The sequence below is a fragment of the Colius striatus genome, chromosome 10, assembly GCF_028858725.1.
Source record: "Colius striatus isolate bColStr4 chromosome 10, bColStr4.1.hap1, whole genome shotgun sequence".
NCBI classification, from domain to species: Eukaryota; Metazoa; Chordata; class Aves; order Coliiformes; family Coliidae; genus Colius; species Colius striatus.
Window position 1 is genome coordinate 20234163 of NC_084768.1, and position 16152 is coordinate 20250314.

The following is a 16152-nucleotide window of genomic DNA, read 5'->3' on the forward strand; positions in this document are numbered from 1 at the left end:
ATCTCAAACAACTGTTAAATTCCGTCCTTTATATTTTTCTGCCTAGTCAGTAATTCCTAGGTAATTTTTATTATCTGGCATGATTTTTTTGTTTTTTGACAAGATAGTTAGGGTATCCTCTTTATAGTTCAACTTGCCATACCCAGATCTCTTCTGCCAGTCAGATGTGGATCTTGTGCTCCCCCAGTAGAATGCATCCATCCTCTAGCCAGCCAAGATGGCATCAGCACATCAGCCATTCTCTAGGACCTTTTCCACCTGCTGATGCTGCCTCTCAAAACCATCAAGGTAGAAGTCTGGCTTCTCTGAGATTTGGCCCTGGCCTGTATTCCTTCTTTTATGTGATGATTAAACTTAAAGATAAATTTTCTTTTTTCTAAGCTCCTTGAAACTGATTTCAGTGGAGATAAGATGGCAGGGGGAACAGGTTTGAACCAATAAATATGCAGTGCAGTGTCAACTCCCCTGCTGCTTGTTGGAGGCTGCTCACAGCCCAGAGTTTCACTGTTACAGCTCTAGGGCTCTGAACTGCTTTTGCTTCCAGCAGTGACTGACTGCTCTGCCAGGAAACGAGACTCCAGATGTCAGACATGGTATCTCTGGGCTGCTGCAACCTTCACCTCGAAGTCCTAGTGGGCAGTGCCTGCCAGCTTCATTGGGCCCTCAGGGAACTGCTGAAGCCTCTCTGGATGAGGCTTCTAGTAAATCATAGACTGTCAAGACCTGCTCTTCTCTGTGGGTACCTAACTATAGTAGAGCTGGTGTATCATCAAGGAGCTATTATTACATTTGTGGACAGTCCTTAAACCTACAAGGGCTGAGGACACTAACATTTTTCTAATTAATGTCAAAGAAGTGGAACCAGGGAAAGCAATGCCTGTATCAGCTCAACTATCCTCTTAGCAACTGGTGGTCAAAGGTGATGACTAACACTGGGGAAATTAAAACTTTTTAGTTTCTGAATGCAGAGTGTTAAAGAGAAGAGTTGCTATTATAAGAAGGAAATGTGCAAGTGTGTGAACATACTATAGGTAAATAGAGACATGGGCAGGAAGAAGTGTTGGGCAGGTTGAATGCAGCATCACCAATGACCCTCTGTACTGAGCATTTTAAAGAAAGCTCCCAGTGACCTACTGAGGAGGTGTGTTCTGAAGTTTTTCTCCAAGCATCATGCAGTGGTGTGAGGGGCTTGCAAAAAGCTGCTGCTGTTGGACAGCTTTGGTTTATGATAAGTTACAGGTCAACTTGTGCACAGAGGAAGTTAGAGCTGTAACACTCCTAGGTCACTCAGTGACATTTCCTGCTGATGCAAGCACCAACAGCACATTATTCCTTCCTTGTATTTCTTCAGATTTGTCATAAACAGTTGAACTTCTTTCCTCCCACTGTTTGGCTGCTCCAGATATACTTGTTGATTCCATGAAGCTAATAGTGGTGATGACTGGTTGGTATGCATAATCCCTCTGTAGTTATGAAACTCCCACCCCAATAAGTTAAATCAGCCCATAGTCAGGAGCAGAACACCCAGGTTGCTTGCTGTTATTTAATCAGAAAATAAGTGTTTACATTTAACTGCCTTAAAGGAAAATAATTTTTCCCTTTCTTTGTGTAAATTCCTAAGGAAAAAAAGCATGCAAGGGTATAGTGGAACCAAGAATTTTCCAAGGTATAATGCTCCTAAGTCAGTATCCATGTACCTACATGACATTTCAGTGTGTAGCCTCACTCATCAAGGCAGTACTAAGAAGTTACAGAATCATGGACTTCTAGTTTTGTACTGTTGGTTAAAACTTGGCCCGAAGGCTCCCATAATCTAGTTAAATGTGTCAGAGCTGTTTGACCTGCACGAATTGAACCTGTCAGTACAGCTTCTGCTACAGGCATCACAGTTGATACCAACTGGCATGCTTTTCTGCCAGATGGTCCAAAAATTGGTGAACAAGTATTACAAATTTTGTTATCTCTGTCACATGTCACATTTTTGGGGAGTCAGAGTGGAGACATAATGCCAGAATCCATCCAAGTCACTGTGGATGTGACTTGGCATTACCACTGCTCTTATTTTCTCTGCTTGTATTAGAGTTTGTGAATTGTCATTTAGTTTTGCACAGCCACATGATTCAGTTAATAATGTAAACCTGAGTTATGTATTTTGCAGTTGTTGATCAGGAACATCTTTTAAACTGCCTGTAGCAAATAAACTGCTGTTTCCTTCTGGATAGGAAACGGGGAAGTGCCTCTGTATTTACAGAAAGCTGGAAGTAGTTTCTCAGAAATCAACCTTTCCTTTGTACATAGGTACATTATCTATATGCCAGAGAGAGGTTTACTTACTATACATGTGTTACTATACATGTATAGCTATGTGTTTTATATATACAGCTTCTGTTAAGTAAGTAGTTATTTTTATGGTAATAGTAGTAGCTGTTGGCAAAAGGATGAGAAGTCAAACCTTGAGCTTTCTGTGAGAATGTGTAGAATTCAAGTTGCAAAACAATTGCAGTGTTAGAGAGTAATTCTTTAAAAAAAAAAATGTCCCTCTCTATATAAAGTGATAAAGTTTAGAAACAATGTCACTTAAGCCAATAAGGGTTGTGCAGGAAGGTTTGTTGTATTTCTAAGGGGAATTGGTTTTGTCTTTTCCTATTTCAGTGGGGTGACTTAATCAAATATTGCATGCTTCGCAAAGACACTAATTATCTGATGTATTGCAAGAGCAAATTTTGTGTTGTAAGATATGATTTAATGTAAAACTGACTGGGGCTCTTTCTTTTTAAGCTGTATCAGCTGGAGTAGTTATCACAAGAATCTGCTAGCCAGCAGCGACTATGAAGGCACTGTCATCCTTTGGGATGGATTCACAGGACAAAGATCCAAGGTCTACCAGGTAACTGCCATCTGTTAGCAGTGCTTTCCTGCCCCATGGACCATGTCAGGGAAGCAGTGTTCAGTCTGATGTTCTGCTTCTAGTCCAGCAAAAGGCTTTTCCATTCCACAGGGTGAAATGGATGCTCCTCCTGTTTGGTAAATGTCTTATCAGCACAGCTTTATTGAGCTGTAGCCCTCTGAGGGAGGCAGCTATATCTTCTTGTCACAGTCATGAGGCAGTTGATGTTTTCTTGCTGCTGCTTTCAGGCAGAGAATCTGCACAGGGAGAAATGAGTTCCTGGAAGTTGTTTGTCTTGCCTTTCTTTAGAAACCTCTGTCTCTCCATACCTGTTCCACTTCAGTCTTTGTCAAGAGCATTTTGTAAAATCCTGCAGTGATTGCTGCTGGAGGTGCTTGTAAAGCCAAAGAGCAAAATGCAGACTTAAGTGGTGAGGCTGGGAGAATAGAGTAGAAGGCAGAGCCCTTCCCGATAGCCCTGTGCTCAGCAGAGCAGCCTGTGCACACAGGTAGGCTGTGCTCAACAGCGAGACCTGCTTCAGGAGAAGTTTCTGGCAGTTGGCATTTTCATACGATTTGAGCATTGTGTTTCTATTTAATGGATTCTGAATGGCTTGTGATGAGAACATGGAGGATAGAAGAGAGGTTGTTCCACTTGGGAAGAGGCTGGGAGTGTATAGGTAGCACAGTACATTGCAACTGGTCAGTGTCAATGAATGAAGTGCAGTCTGGCCTTCAGTTCATAGAATCACAAAACATTAAGGGTTGGAAGGGACCTCAAAAGATCATGCAGGCCAACCCCCCTGCCAGAGCAGGACCTCCTAGAGTAGGTCACACAGGAACTCGTCCAGGTGGGTTTTGAATGTCTCCAGGGAAGGAGACTCCAGAACCCATCTGGGCAGCCCATTCCAGTGCTTCCTCACTCTCACACTGAAGTTGTTTTTCCTTGTATTTCTTTGCAACCTCTTATGTTGCCTCTTGTCCTATTTTACAGTTCAGCAGAAGTTTTAAATCCTGTTTAAGACTTTGTTTACTTTTTCTTTGTGTTTTGGCCATTTTTATAATACCTGTTTTCTCTAATCCTTTGCATACCTCAATTAAAAAGAAATGACACCAGGCAAAATAAATCTTCTGTTTTCCTCAAATACATTTTGCATTTCTTTGAGGCTGAATAATGAACCTAGAGAGGACCAGCTGTTGCTTATGTTAAAACAAACTCATTTTGCTTCCTATCAGATTACTTGAATGTTTTATTGAGATTTGCATAGAGGCATGCATACCGACATCTGCCTCGCGTGTGTTAGAAATCCTTTAGTGACTGTCCTGGAGAGCTTTTCATGTTGTCTTGCAAGCCTGTGCGAAGTCTTTAAACAAAGGGTTTGACTGAATTTCAGGTTTCATTCAATGCAGTGTTTTGCTTCAATGTAGGATGTGCCAGCATAGCTAATACAGCTTTTCTGTCTTTTGGGGACAAAAGACATGTATAGTCACATAAGAGTATTTGAGTGGGAAAACATAGGATTCCATGCCTGAAGTTTTGGTTAATAACTGAACAGGAAGGTGAGGTTTTCTTGGATTTTCAGGGAGGAGGTTTTTGAAATGGCTTTGAAAAACGATCATATCAGTATTGGAAGATACAACTATGATCTACTGAAACACACAGCAGTGCACAGTGAAACTGTGTCAAACTGTGCTGCAAAAATGGGCCTTTAATGTATATTTCCTGAAGTCTTTTTTTTTCTTTCAAGTAAAAAAAAAAATCAATTTTTGTTTTCAAAACAGCTTTTCTAGTGTTTTCTGCTTTCATGGCATGTCTAGCATACTACAAGCATTAGTCTGATTTGGAGAAAAGATATTTTTTGAGAAACCACTAACCATGGTAAGCTTCTCTGTCCAGGACTCAGCTGACAGCTTATACTAAACAGCATGTGGGGTTTCTCTTTTACTGTTTTATCAGATTACAGCTCACTACCTTGTGATTTTTTTTTTTCTTTTTTTTTTTTGGTTTCTCTGTACAGGAGCATGAGAAAAGGTGCTGGAGTGTTGACTTTAACTTGATGGACCCAAAGCTATTGGCTTCAGGCTCTGATGATGCCAAAGGTATTTTTCTTTTTCAGTCTGTGCAGAAGGATTACACTTTGTCTTCCCTTTGAGGAACAAAACTGATATTTTGAGTAGCTGATTCCTCATCTGCTTTCAGTATTGTATGTTAAGGTGTAAATATATTACTGAACTGTTTGGATCTTAGAGAAGGAAAGGCTTTGTTTGGATTGATTGGTTTTTGGTGTGATGTTCAGGTTTTTGGGGATAATATGCTCTCTAGCTCGCATTTTTCAAAACACTAAACAAAGCAAAATATGTTTTGACATTAGTTAAGCTTATTGAGTTTAAGCCTTGAAGCCTTTCAAAAGAACAGCATGTATTTATGTTTCAGAAACAAGGTTGTCAAAGGGAGAAAAGCAAAAGCTAAAAATGCCTGCTGCAGTTTTACCTGTAGCTCTGAATGTTGAAGATGTTGCACACCAAGAAGTTTCCCATTTTCAACATGCACTATGTGTTCATCAGAGTCAGATGGTGGATGGGAGTGCTGGGAGCAACCCTCAGCTTTCCACTCCCTGGAGTCCATTTGACAGAGGGCCTTTGGAGAACCCTTAAAGACAAGCCCTTTCTCAATATACTGGTGCAAAAATGTTCCTCTTGAAATAAACTTCTAAAGAAAAGGATCGCGGTGAGAGATATGTAGTATTCTTCATCCCTAATAAACAAGGTTTTATCTGTAATATGTTTACAATAACAAATTAGAGTTATTAAGCTGCAAGAGCTTTAGAGTTCCTTTCATAGTTGGTGAGGATTAGCTCTCACAGGTGGGCTGATGCAGCTCTGGATAGAGCTCTTCATGACTTGCTTTGAAATGACAAATTAATGTTTCAGAAACATTATACATTGCAAGCCACTCCTCCCCCCCAAAATGCTTTTAAATTGTTTCAAAACAAAGCTTTATTAGTGTTCTTCAATTGCATTTGGCAGTCTTAGTGTAGCTGATAATTTACAAGGTGAATGTTCACTCCTGCCCCATTTGAACACAAAGAAAACAATCTTGACTTCCACTACAAAGAGGGAGTAGGGAAGAAGCACATCAAAACCATTTAGAACCTACCTTAGACAATCATTAAAGCTGCATTTGTAAATGGAATTATCAACCTCTTCATCATGTTACTGCCCACTCATGCCATGCATTTGAAAAAGCTAATCTGCCAGGTAGACATGCATTTATTAGCATGTTAACAAGTTGTCCAGTTTTGCAAAGTGAGCTGCAAGCAGAGCTCCTGTCTCTAACTTTAGTTCATTTCAGGAATAGTCTCTAGAAGTGTAGCATTTACTCAATGATTGTAATAAAGCCTACAGATCTACATAACTTGCATTTCAATTCACAAAGGTCTTTTGAAGGTGTATTGAGGTTTTGGTGCATAAAACTGGGCTGGAACACTTTATCTTTTACTTCTACCGAGATTTGCCTGTGACTTGCATATGTGACAAGCCTATTGGAGACAAATGGAGTCCTGTGTGGAAAAGGTTGAAATAAGCACAGATTTTAGAAGTCTTTAAGGTACAGAGCAATAGTAGCAAATGTCCAAATTAATAATATAGTGTCCACCTTCCATTTCAGTGCTCACATTGAAAGGGTTAAATGTGAAGAGAAGGTAACATCTGTGATGTCTTAACACAAACCTGCCTAACTTAAACTTTTGTCCTTCTGCTTATGTTTATGAGTGGTTGAGCTCTGGCTGCTTTGGGTACATGTAATACAAGTTTGGCCAGGTACAGTGTCTGATGGGAAATAAGTTTTTTGTACCCTTCCTGTCCTATTTCACCTCTCTTATATGAGGCCACATTAGGCTTTCTAACAAGAAATCTCAATGCTGATAAATGTTGGTGTGAGCAAAGCAATTGAGGCTAATCTTGCCATGCTTCCCCAGAAAGCACAAGCATAACATTTTCCTGTCAAGTGATCAGGACAAGCCAGCAAAAAAGTGACAGCTTTGCTAGTTCTCCCCAGTTGCCTGTGTATCTGCCTGTCTCTTCTTGGTGTTTCTGAGTTGGAAGCCAATTTTTAAAGGACTTGGTATGCTCGGTAAGCATGTATCAGGGAAGGAGCTTTTAGATGAAAAATCCTATCATCAGTACTTCACAGCTGTCTCTGCCAGGGCACAGCAAAGGAGATACTAACAAATGGAGTGCTATTAGGGACAAAATAATTCAGACATAATTAGAAACAGCATCCTGGAGCCTCAGGTCCTACATTGTCCTCATCACTAGATGAAGATAATCCAGGATGCTTATTTGTGGAAGATCCTTCTACTTTAATAACAGATAATGAGAGCATAAAAGCACTACTGTATTTGAAGTAAGTACTGTGTGTTATGAAAACCTTACTCTTATCTGCAGTTATCATGCCCTTCCCTTTTCAAGGGGCAAAAGTAGTTGTATATGTCTATAGGGACCCAAAGGCGTACACCAGCTAGACCAGTGTTGACCAAAATTAAAGTGTTTACTTGTGCTACAAGCAACTCAATCTTAATGTTGGTTCTTTTATGTACATAATGGCAGGAGCTATGATTTTCATGCAAGTAAGAAAGGATGACTTTCTGCTATTTGAGCAGAAAAGATTATTTAATTTTCTGATGGAGAAATTATATTATCAAAGTGCCAGGATAGGGCTGGAGCTAGTGCACTTAGCTAATAACTTGCAGCTGCTTCTCACTCAACATTCCTGTCTGTTCTGGATTGGGAATATAATTTAATGGCCACAGTTAAGTTAGCAAATTAAATAGGAAAAAATGTTTGGTGATGCCATGTAAACAAGATTTAAGTCTCCACTGTGGCAGAGACCTGTTTTGGAGTGATGAAACACTTGTTCTTTGCTCTAATGTTGTTTTTGAAGCTCAAGGAGATGCAGGCAATGCTAACAAATACAACTGAAGAAAGAGTCCTGGTTTTGTGTCCTTTTTGTAAACTCTAGTCCCATTGCTGTTGCCTGGCTTAAAATGGAGAGGTGGAGCAGAACAGGAGCACCTGAGAGGTTACCTTTCTTTGTCTCATGGCAAGGAAAACTACAAGCACCAGTTTAATTGCATATAAGAGAAGTTGTTATTTCCATGCTGCTTTGGTAAGTCAGACCATGGCTGCTAATCCTACAGCTATTTTTTTTATAATGTCCCTGAATTCAGTGAGGCAAAGGGGATTTGCAAGGTTGGTGTCAAACAAAGCATGGGTTTTCAGAGGGGTAACTAAACTGTGAATTGCAAATGGAAGTTTGCTCGCCAGCTTTGTTGAGGACTTCCAGAAGATAGTTTGGAGCTTTATTTTAGCTCTTTCAGCTTCTGCTGACTTTAAGTGGAGGTATAGGTGTTTACTGCTCTTAAAATATCAGGTTGAACTTTCAGTTTGCTCATTTTGCTGTCTAAAAGAAGTTCAGTAATTTCCTGGATATTTGTGAGGTTGTTGATTCTATTGGGAATACCTTGAAAGGTCAAGAAGTTGTTGGTAAAGTACCAACCCAAATAACTATCTGGATGTGTCTTATGCAAGGAGGTATACCCTGTGGTCACTGTCTGCTGACAGTCATCAGTTTGTCATCCTCCTGACCTGCACAAGGCAGTGGACTGCAAATTTTTCCTAGGTGGGTAAAAGCTACTTCCTTCATTCCTGGGGATCCCTCAAACCTGTGCAAATGCGTTTCCTGATAGAAGCATCTTATTCCTGGTTTACAGCCCTTTTGGAGTAACAGCAACCTCTCCATCACATGGCCAGATATGAGTTTCAAGAATGACAGGCTAGATATACCATGTGAATCAACAACTTCAGCTACTGCAGTACAGGCTTCTACCTCTTTTCTACAGCATTTAGACATGGAACTGATGTATGGAAAGTTAGTTATAAGCTTACACATTTGGTGTAAAGCTCTAATCAAATAAAAGATATTTTGAGACAACCTAAACATTTTAAATCAAAATAGCTGTTCATAGAATGGTAGTGGTTGGAAGGGACCTTTAGAGATCATCTAGTCCAACCCTCCTGTTGAAGCAGGTTCACCTAGATCAGGTCACACAAGAACATGTCCAGGTGGGTCTTGAAGCCCTCCAAGGAAGGAGCCTCCACACCCTCCCTGGGCAGCCTGTGCCAGGGCTCCCTCACCTCAACAGTCAAATAGTTTTTTTTCTTATATTTCAATGGAACTTTTTGTGTTCCAGCTTCATCCCATCACCCCTTGTCCTGTTTCACTAGATACCATAGAAGGAAGGGATGCCCCAACCTCTTGACACTCACCATTTAGATATTTGTAGGTATTAATAAGATCTCCCCTCAGTCTCCTCCAGACTAAACAGCCCCAGTTCTCGCAGCCTTTACTCATATGAAGTGTTCCAGTCACCTGATCATCTTGGTAGCCCTGTGCAGGACTCTCTTCAGCAGTTCCCTGTCCCTCTTGAGCTGGGGAACCCAGAACTGGACACAGGACTCCAGATGAGGCCTCACCAGGGCAGAGTAGAGGAGGAGAAGAACCTCCCTCAGCCTGCTGCCCACACTCTTCTAGATGCATCCCAGGATGCCATGGGCTTCTTGGCCACGAGGGCACACTGCTGGCTTATGTTCAGTTTATTGTCAACCAGGACTCCCACGTCTCTCTGCAGACCTGCTCTCCAGCAGGTCAATCCTCAGCTTGTCCTGGTGTGTCCTGTTCTAGAGGACATTTTCCTTGTTTGGTGAGGAGTAGACATTTGGCCACATAGAGATGTCTGTCTCAGCAGCTGCAAAATTAGGAAGCATATGCTTTAAGAACATGTGTTTTAGAAATAGTCAATCTCAGATGGTTGCTTGTCTCATCACCACAATTCTAGGTGTTATCAAGACATCTGTACGTTGTATAATTACCGCCTCGACCTCGGCAAAATTGCTGAAAGCTACAGCAAATAAACTCTACCCATATGAATTATGCTTTATTAACCTGTCAGTTCTCTTTAAAAAATAATGGGCAGTTCCAGGTAAAACTTGACATGTTTCATTACGTGTTATTATGTGTCGCATATATCCTTTTTTATGGCACTGACTAAGATATAATTGGAGCCCAGCATATACCACAGCAGTTAGATCACAGAAATTGCAGACTCTAATCTGTGTCTGTCAGTTGTACTGAATATTACAGTGGCTTTGAGCATGCAGATTGACTCTTCACTGGGTTAAATGGTGCTTGCTTATGACCTGAAAACCTCAATGAAAAACAGAGCCAAGTTGAAACTGAGTTCTCCATTGGCTTTCGCTACAAAACTGAGACCAGATGGCCATTCATTTATTAGAGGTGAAGTCAAGGAGAGACTTGGATGCTTTGTATGCAGCTTGAAATATTGATACCTAGTTGGAAGGCTTCAAGACAAACCTGTGTGGTTTTAGTACTAGATTGGGGCAAAACATTGCTCTGAACTGTGAGATCGTGTAACCTCCCCTCCCCACCTCAAGCTGCAGAAATATTGTTTGCCAACAGTGTCATCTTGCAGTCATGGTATTACTTGCTTCCTATACTGTCTCATCCCTAAAACTGATGTCTTCTACTGCAACTTAGACTATATATCTCCTGGTGTCTGTTCATTAAAGCAAAATGCTAATGTTTTATTCTTTTTCAAAATCCTCTTTCCTGGCTCCCTTCCCCTCCCCGCCTCCAAGTGCAGTACGCTATAGAGGAGGTATATCATATGGTCTTGCATGGGAGAAGAGAGCACCTTAAGCCATGCTTTGCAAAGCTGTTGATTTCATTTGGAAACGCAGCTAGGTGTTTAGGATGAATATTATAGGTCTAGTAAATGCGAATGGATTTTTTTTCTGAAAAACAACAAGAGTGGGTGCTGTTTTCATTGAATTTTACGTAGTGCTTGTATGCAAATACAGTATTCATCAGTGTTTGTATTTCTGTTCTGCTTTATAATGATTCCAGGCATCTGTCAAATACCCACACAGTGCTGTATTTAAAATGTTTCCTTGTTGTGCTCTGAACAGTCATGTATGTCCTTCATCCCTGAAGCGGTTTTCCTAGTTACAGTCAGAAATAGTACAATCTTGATTTTGGTTGCTTGCCATACTATTTAAAAGTAGTTGCACTGGAACACACCTGCCAGTGTTCCTGCTGTTCCTCGGCCATCTAAAACATCCTTGGGCAATCTATGTGGAAGCCTTGCTACAAGCTCCTGGGAGAGTGACCAAGAGGACCCCTCAGAGAGTGAGAGTATGCACCATAAGGCCGCTTACCTCATGTATTGATTGCAGTGGATAACAAGATTCCAATTTTTGTAATTTTTGCTCAGTTCACCTCCAAAGTTGAGCTTTCTGTAAAAAGACAATAGAGGACTCATTGGCTGCAGATCTGAAGAAGCCAATGTAGCTCGTGGGAGCTGTGTAGAGAATTTTAAAGTGTTCATGTAGCCTCCTGCGTGTTCAACATTGGTTCGAGCTTGTTCAACTTCTTGCCCTCAGCACACTGGTTGTGATGCTCAAGGACAGTTCAACCCATTCATCAAGAAAAGGGGAAAGGGGGAACCTTTGAGTCTTATTATGCCTTGTGTAGGAATCAGTGGGGATTGATGCCAGTGTGCTGCCCGTCACTTGGACTGAGAGCAAAGTATTTCATCTGCAGCTTTTAGTAGTGAGATTAGCTATGTGGTAAGCACCTGGCACTCTTCATCTTTAAGGTTAAAATTTACTGGCAGTGTTTGTGGAAGGTGAGGAAGGCTTTATTTTGAAAAAACACTGGTATTTTCTATGGGTTGTCCTGTGAAGCACTGAAGCGAGTGCTTGAGAGAAGAGCTCATTCTGTACCATGGAGTTTAATCAGTGTTCAGACAGTAGTCTTGTACAGCAGGAGAGTTCCTTGTACCAAGGAAATATATCATCACAGGAAGCCAGTGCTGATTTCTTTGCTGTCTGTGCCACTTTCTCAAGAATAAAACAAGTTGTTCTCACTCACTGTGTTCAAGTATACAATTAGGTGTATTTATTGTGTGCAAAGCAATTCTACTGTGGAGCATGGTGTTCTTGCATCTCGGCTAAGGGAAAAGGAACAAAAAGGATACATGGCTTCCTGGGCTTGGTTATATGAGTCTGCACTCCAGCAGCCTTAAACGCTTTGGTTCTGATGTGTGGTTAGTCACCTGCTCCAATGTTCCCAGCAATAAGGGATGTAAACTTACAGTGCCTCCAATGTGTGTGGAGGTGGGCAGAGGATTTCCAGTGCACACTTGAGAATATTTTCAACCTAACCAGCCATCAGCAGCAACTGCCCCTTTATGACCACAAACATCTTAGCAAGTGAGGCTTTTCAGAATCTAATTTATGAAAGAACAAGATTTTAGACCTTTCAGATTAGGTTGATTTTTGTTTTTCTTTGGTTGGTTTTATTTTTGTTTACTCATTTCTCTTTTTCTGTTTCTCTAGTGAAGCTGTGGTCTACCAACTTGGACAACTCGGTAGCAAGCATCGAGGCCAAGGCTAATGTGTGTTGTGTCAAATTCAGCCCCTCTTCTAGGTATCACCTAGCTTTTGGCTGTGCAGGTAGGTAAAGGGATTGGTGGCAAAGAGATACTATTTCTTCCTGCCTTTGATTCTTACTTCCCCCTGGAGATGTGAGGTTGACTGCTGTGCCCAGGACTGTGTCTTTGCAGTTACAATGCCTCTGAGTAAGACTTTTCAAGTGTACATCATGATACCCAAGTGGCAACTTCATCCTGCAACCTGACTTTATAATTTGGATGCCTCTATCAAAGATAAAAGCTCATGAAAGCAAGTCACCTGGTGCATTTATTCAGATTACTAAGGCAACCAAGCAAAGCTCAGCTTTGGGAGTGTCATAGCAAAATTCCTGTCTTAACATGATAATAGTTATACTGTTGCTCTCTAAATACTACGTAAACATCCTGGGAATTGGAACTGGTTTTACCTGAGATGTGCTGTAAAAGAATGGCTGTGCATGTTTTCCACAGATGCAACTGCAGTCCCTATGGGTGGGCTCATGTTTTCTTAAGTTGGGCAAAAATTGCTGTTAACATGGCTCATCTTGAAGTAGTCGTTGGGGAAAGCATGATAAGCCTTTTATTCACTTAGAATAAATAGTTCTTGGCAATCATGCAAAGATTTGAGAGCCGAGCAGGTATCGCTTTGGGAGGAAATTGTGCTGTGCTATGCATGCAGCAACTGAAACTCAGAGGTACCTATAAATGTTTAACCAACTCTGCATTTCTTTCTCCTCAGGGAGTTTTAATGCACTTGTAACTAGATGTTCTGATGACATTTTCTATCTCTGGATTTCAGGAGATCCGTTGATCATTCTTGCAACTGCTGGTTTGCCATTTCATTTAGGTGTTCCCATTTGCAGGCTGGTTCTACTTCGATTGTGACTCTTGGGAGGAAAAAATAAATTTGCATTTTGATACACTGTAAAAAAAATGGATTCAAGTTGAAGTCTAAAATATTGACTTGCTTGACAGGCATCTTGCTGAACTTGAGTGAATTACATGCAAGCATAGAATTGAATTACAATACCTACTAGCAGCATTTCAATGAAAGGGACTATCTGTGAAAAGGCTCTAGGGGAAGATGAGAGCACCAGCTCCAAATGGATCAGCCACTGATTAAAATAAATATGCAAAAGTACCATGAATCAGAATTCTTCTTGATAAATCAGTAACTTTCCACCTGAAAGGCAGAGGGAGAATAAGGCACAGATAAATCTATTGAAGGCTTTTGGAGCACATGGGATGGAAGCAGATAGGAGTGTCTCTACCTCTGCGCTCCCGTCTAACAAACTATGATGAGCTCATCTTCAAGTGTGTTTGCTTACCTACATTTTGTTCCTATAAAGAGTGATATGGAGATTTTAATTGACTACATGTGGGTTTTTTTATGATTTGGAGACTGCAGAGGAGTAAAATGGTATTTGTACTGGGGAAGAAGGAGAAACAATAACATTTTAAAAGTATTTACATCTGCTTGATGCTTGGTAATTGAATCTGTAAATAAAAATTAGAATGGATATTTAACTATGATTGCTGAAACAATTACATGGAGTAATTGAACTGATGGGAATGACTTCCCACAAAGGAATTCTAATTGATCTTTCAGCCATAAATGCACGTGAAAAAAGTGGCATATGAAATGAAAAGAAATACTGGAGTCTTAAGAGATATTTCTGAACTCCTACAGAAAATCAGAGCAAAGAAATGACTTGGTGTTGACATTCATTGTCCACACAGTAAACCAGTCCTGTTTAATGTGTTCTGGTGGAGAACTCCATCAGTTTTAGCTTGTCTTGTTTAATAATTTCATTTAGTCTATGGAAACAGCAATCTGACTTTTAAATAGCATGATTTATCACGTGGGCTATAAAATTAATAAAGGAAGAGTCAAAGCTGGTTTTCTCAAGTAGTATTTAAAACATTTTTAAAAGTGTATTTGGCACATTGACTTATCTGTTCCCATTTGCCTCCCAATAGGAATAAAGATGAGCAGTGCAAAACAGTGATTCAGTGGCTGCTGTAATGGGCAGTTTTAGAAAGCTATCCTAGCTCTGCATTGGCTCATTCACATGCTAAGAGGATTTTCAGTTATGAAAATTGTTTCAGTTAGTTATTCAGTGACTTAGTCAATAGTAAAAGAACAAAAATTTCCTAGCATTGCATGCCTAGCACAGTTCCGTATGGTATTTAGGTAAAAGTACAGCCTTCTGTATTTACTCTCTTGGCTTATTTCATTTAGTGGGACTTAATGTCATATTTGTTGTCCTTACGTTTGTGTGTATACATATATATATATCTATATATAGTTTAATGCTTAATGAGATAAGCAATTGATTAAATAGTTGGGGAGGAAGTGCTGGGACTTAATATCTGAACTATAAAAGGAGGAAGTAAATTGATTTAATATACCACTATTAAATTGCCATGCATCTGTTTCAGTTCCCCTTTTCTGTGTATACAGAACAGCCTGTAAGCTAGTATGACTTGCTTTAGCAAGGCAATTTTGATAGGAAATATGAAATCTTTTTCAGTGTTAGTATTTCAAAATTGTAATTTTTTCAGCTTTCATTTTATCTTGAGGTTCTTTCTTAACCATCTGTACAACTGAAACACATTTTCATAAGGTCTTATTCTTTTACACCTTGCTTAAGGAAACGTTTTCTTCTGTCCTTGACAAATGCATCTTGCCTATTTGCATCTATCTATTCAGAATGCCTCTTGGAAGTGGGTTTTCCTGATCTGATGCTTCACCTAGATCAACATCTCCGTGAATCTCTCTGCATTCTCCACAGAAACAGGACAGCTGTCTTAAGGTTCTTTCTACCCCCTCTTCGGATTATCTCTTGTAACATCTTGACTGTTGACTCACCTCTGCCTGTGATGCTAAATTGTGCCATGGGTAAAATATTCAGAAAGGTACCTTTGGGGTTTTTATCTCATTTTCCCAATTTAAGAAGAGCTCCCTTTTAAGAGAAAAAGAAAGGATACTGAAACCCAAAGACATTTACCAGCACTTGGCATGAATTATGTGAGTGTATACAGCAGCTTATTGAAATGATCTTGTTGCCCTTTGAGTCTGTGCATGGCTGTCCGCTGAGGACCTCCACTCCTCAAAGCAGGAGCTTTTTGGGGTGAGGGATGACTTCCATTTGTCTGGTGCTGAGTGTGAGGGCAGCTTGGCCCTCATCTGGGCCTTTCAGCCCTGCTGTAGATAGCCACAGTCATGAACCTGCAGCATCAGGGCTCTGCAGGGAGTCATGAAGCAGGTACCTTGGTATAAAAAAGGCATTTCCACCTGCACTAAGTTTACATGCTGTATTGCCAAGTAAAAGGTGTGAACTGAAGGACTGTGGTGACAGATTTTTGAAGCAAGGTCAGTCTGCAAACCCTGTGGCAGAGTAAGTGAAATGAGGGATATTTCTCTCACAGCTTTGGCTGTGGTTTTCTCCCTGTTGAGAGTATGTGGACTCTTCTAGACTGCTTGCTGCTGTTCATATCGTACTGCTCCTTCTTTGGAGAACACCCGTTTCCACCTTGTGCCAAGTTCCTCTGCAGGCCCCTGCCCATTGTTGGCAGCAGCAGAACACAAAACAACTGCCTTGAATGATGCTTCTTGAAAAGTACATGTGGATTTGAAGTGGCATTTGTATGGATTTCTTGGTCAAACCATCTGTGCTTCATTATGCCTGTTGGCAAATATGAGTAGTGGTAA

The 16152-nt window shown here is 40.6% G+C and overlaps 1 protein-coding gene across 2 annotated transcripts in view; it reads left to right on the forward strand.

Annotated features, from left to right (window-relative positions):
- The window catches only part of COP1 (COP1 E3 ubiquitin ligase), a 128584-nt gene that overhangs the window by 59892 nt on the left and 52540 nt on the right, over positions 1–16152 (forward strand). For both annotated transcript variants that reach the window (XM_062003461.1, XM_062003462.1), the window contains exons 13-15: positions 2779–2887; positions 4905–4986; positions 12364–12480. In XM_062003461.1, the coding sequence (XP_061859445.1) occupies positions 2779–2887; positions 4905–4986; positions 12364–12480 (308 nt within the window). The remainder of the gene's footprint in view (positions 1–2778; positions 2888–4904; positions 4987–12363; positions 12481–16152) is intronic.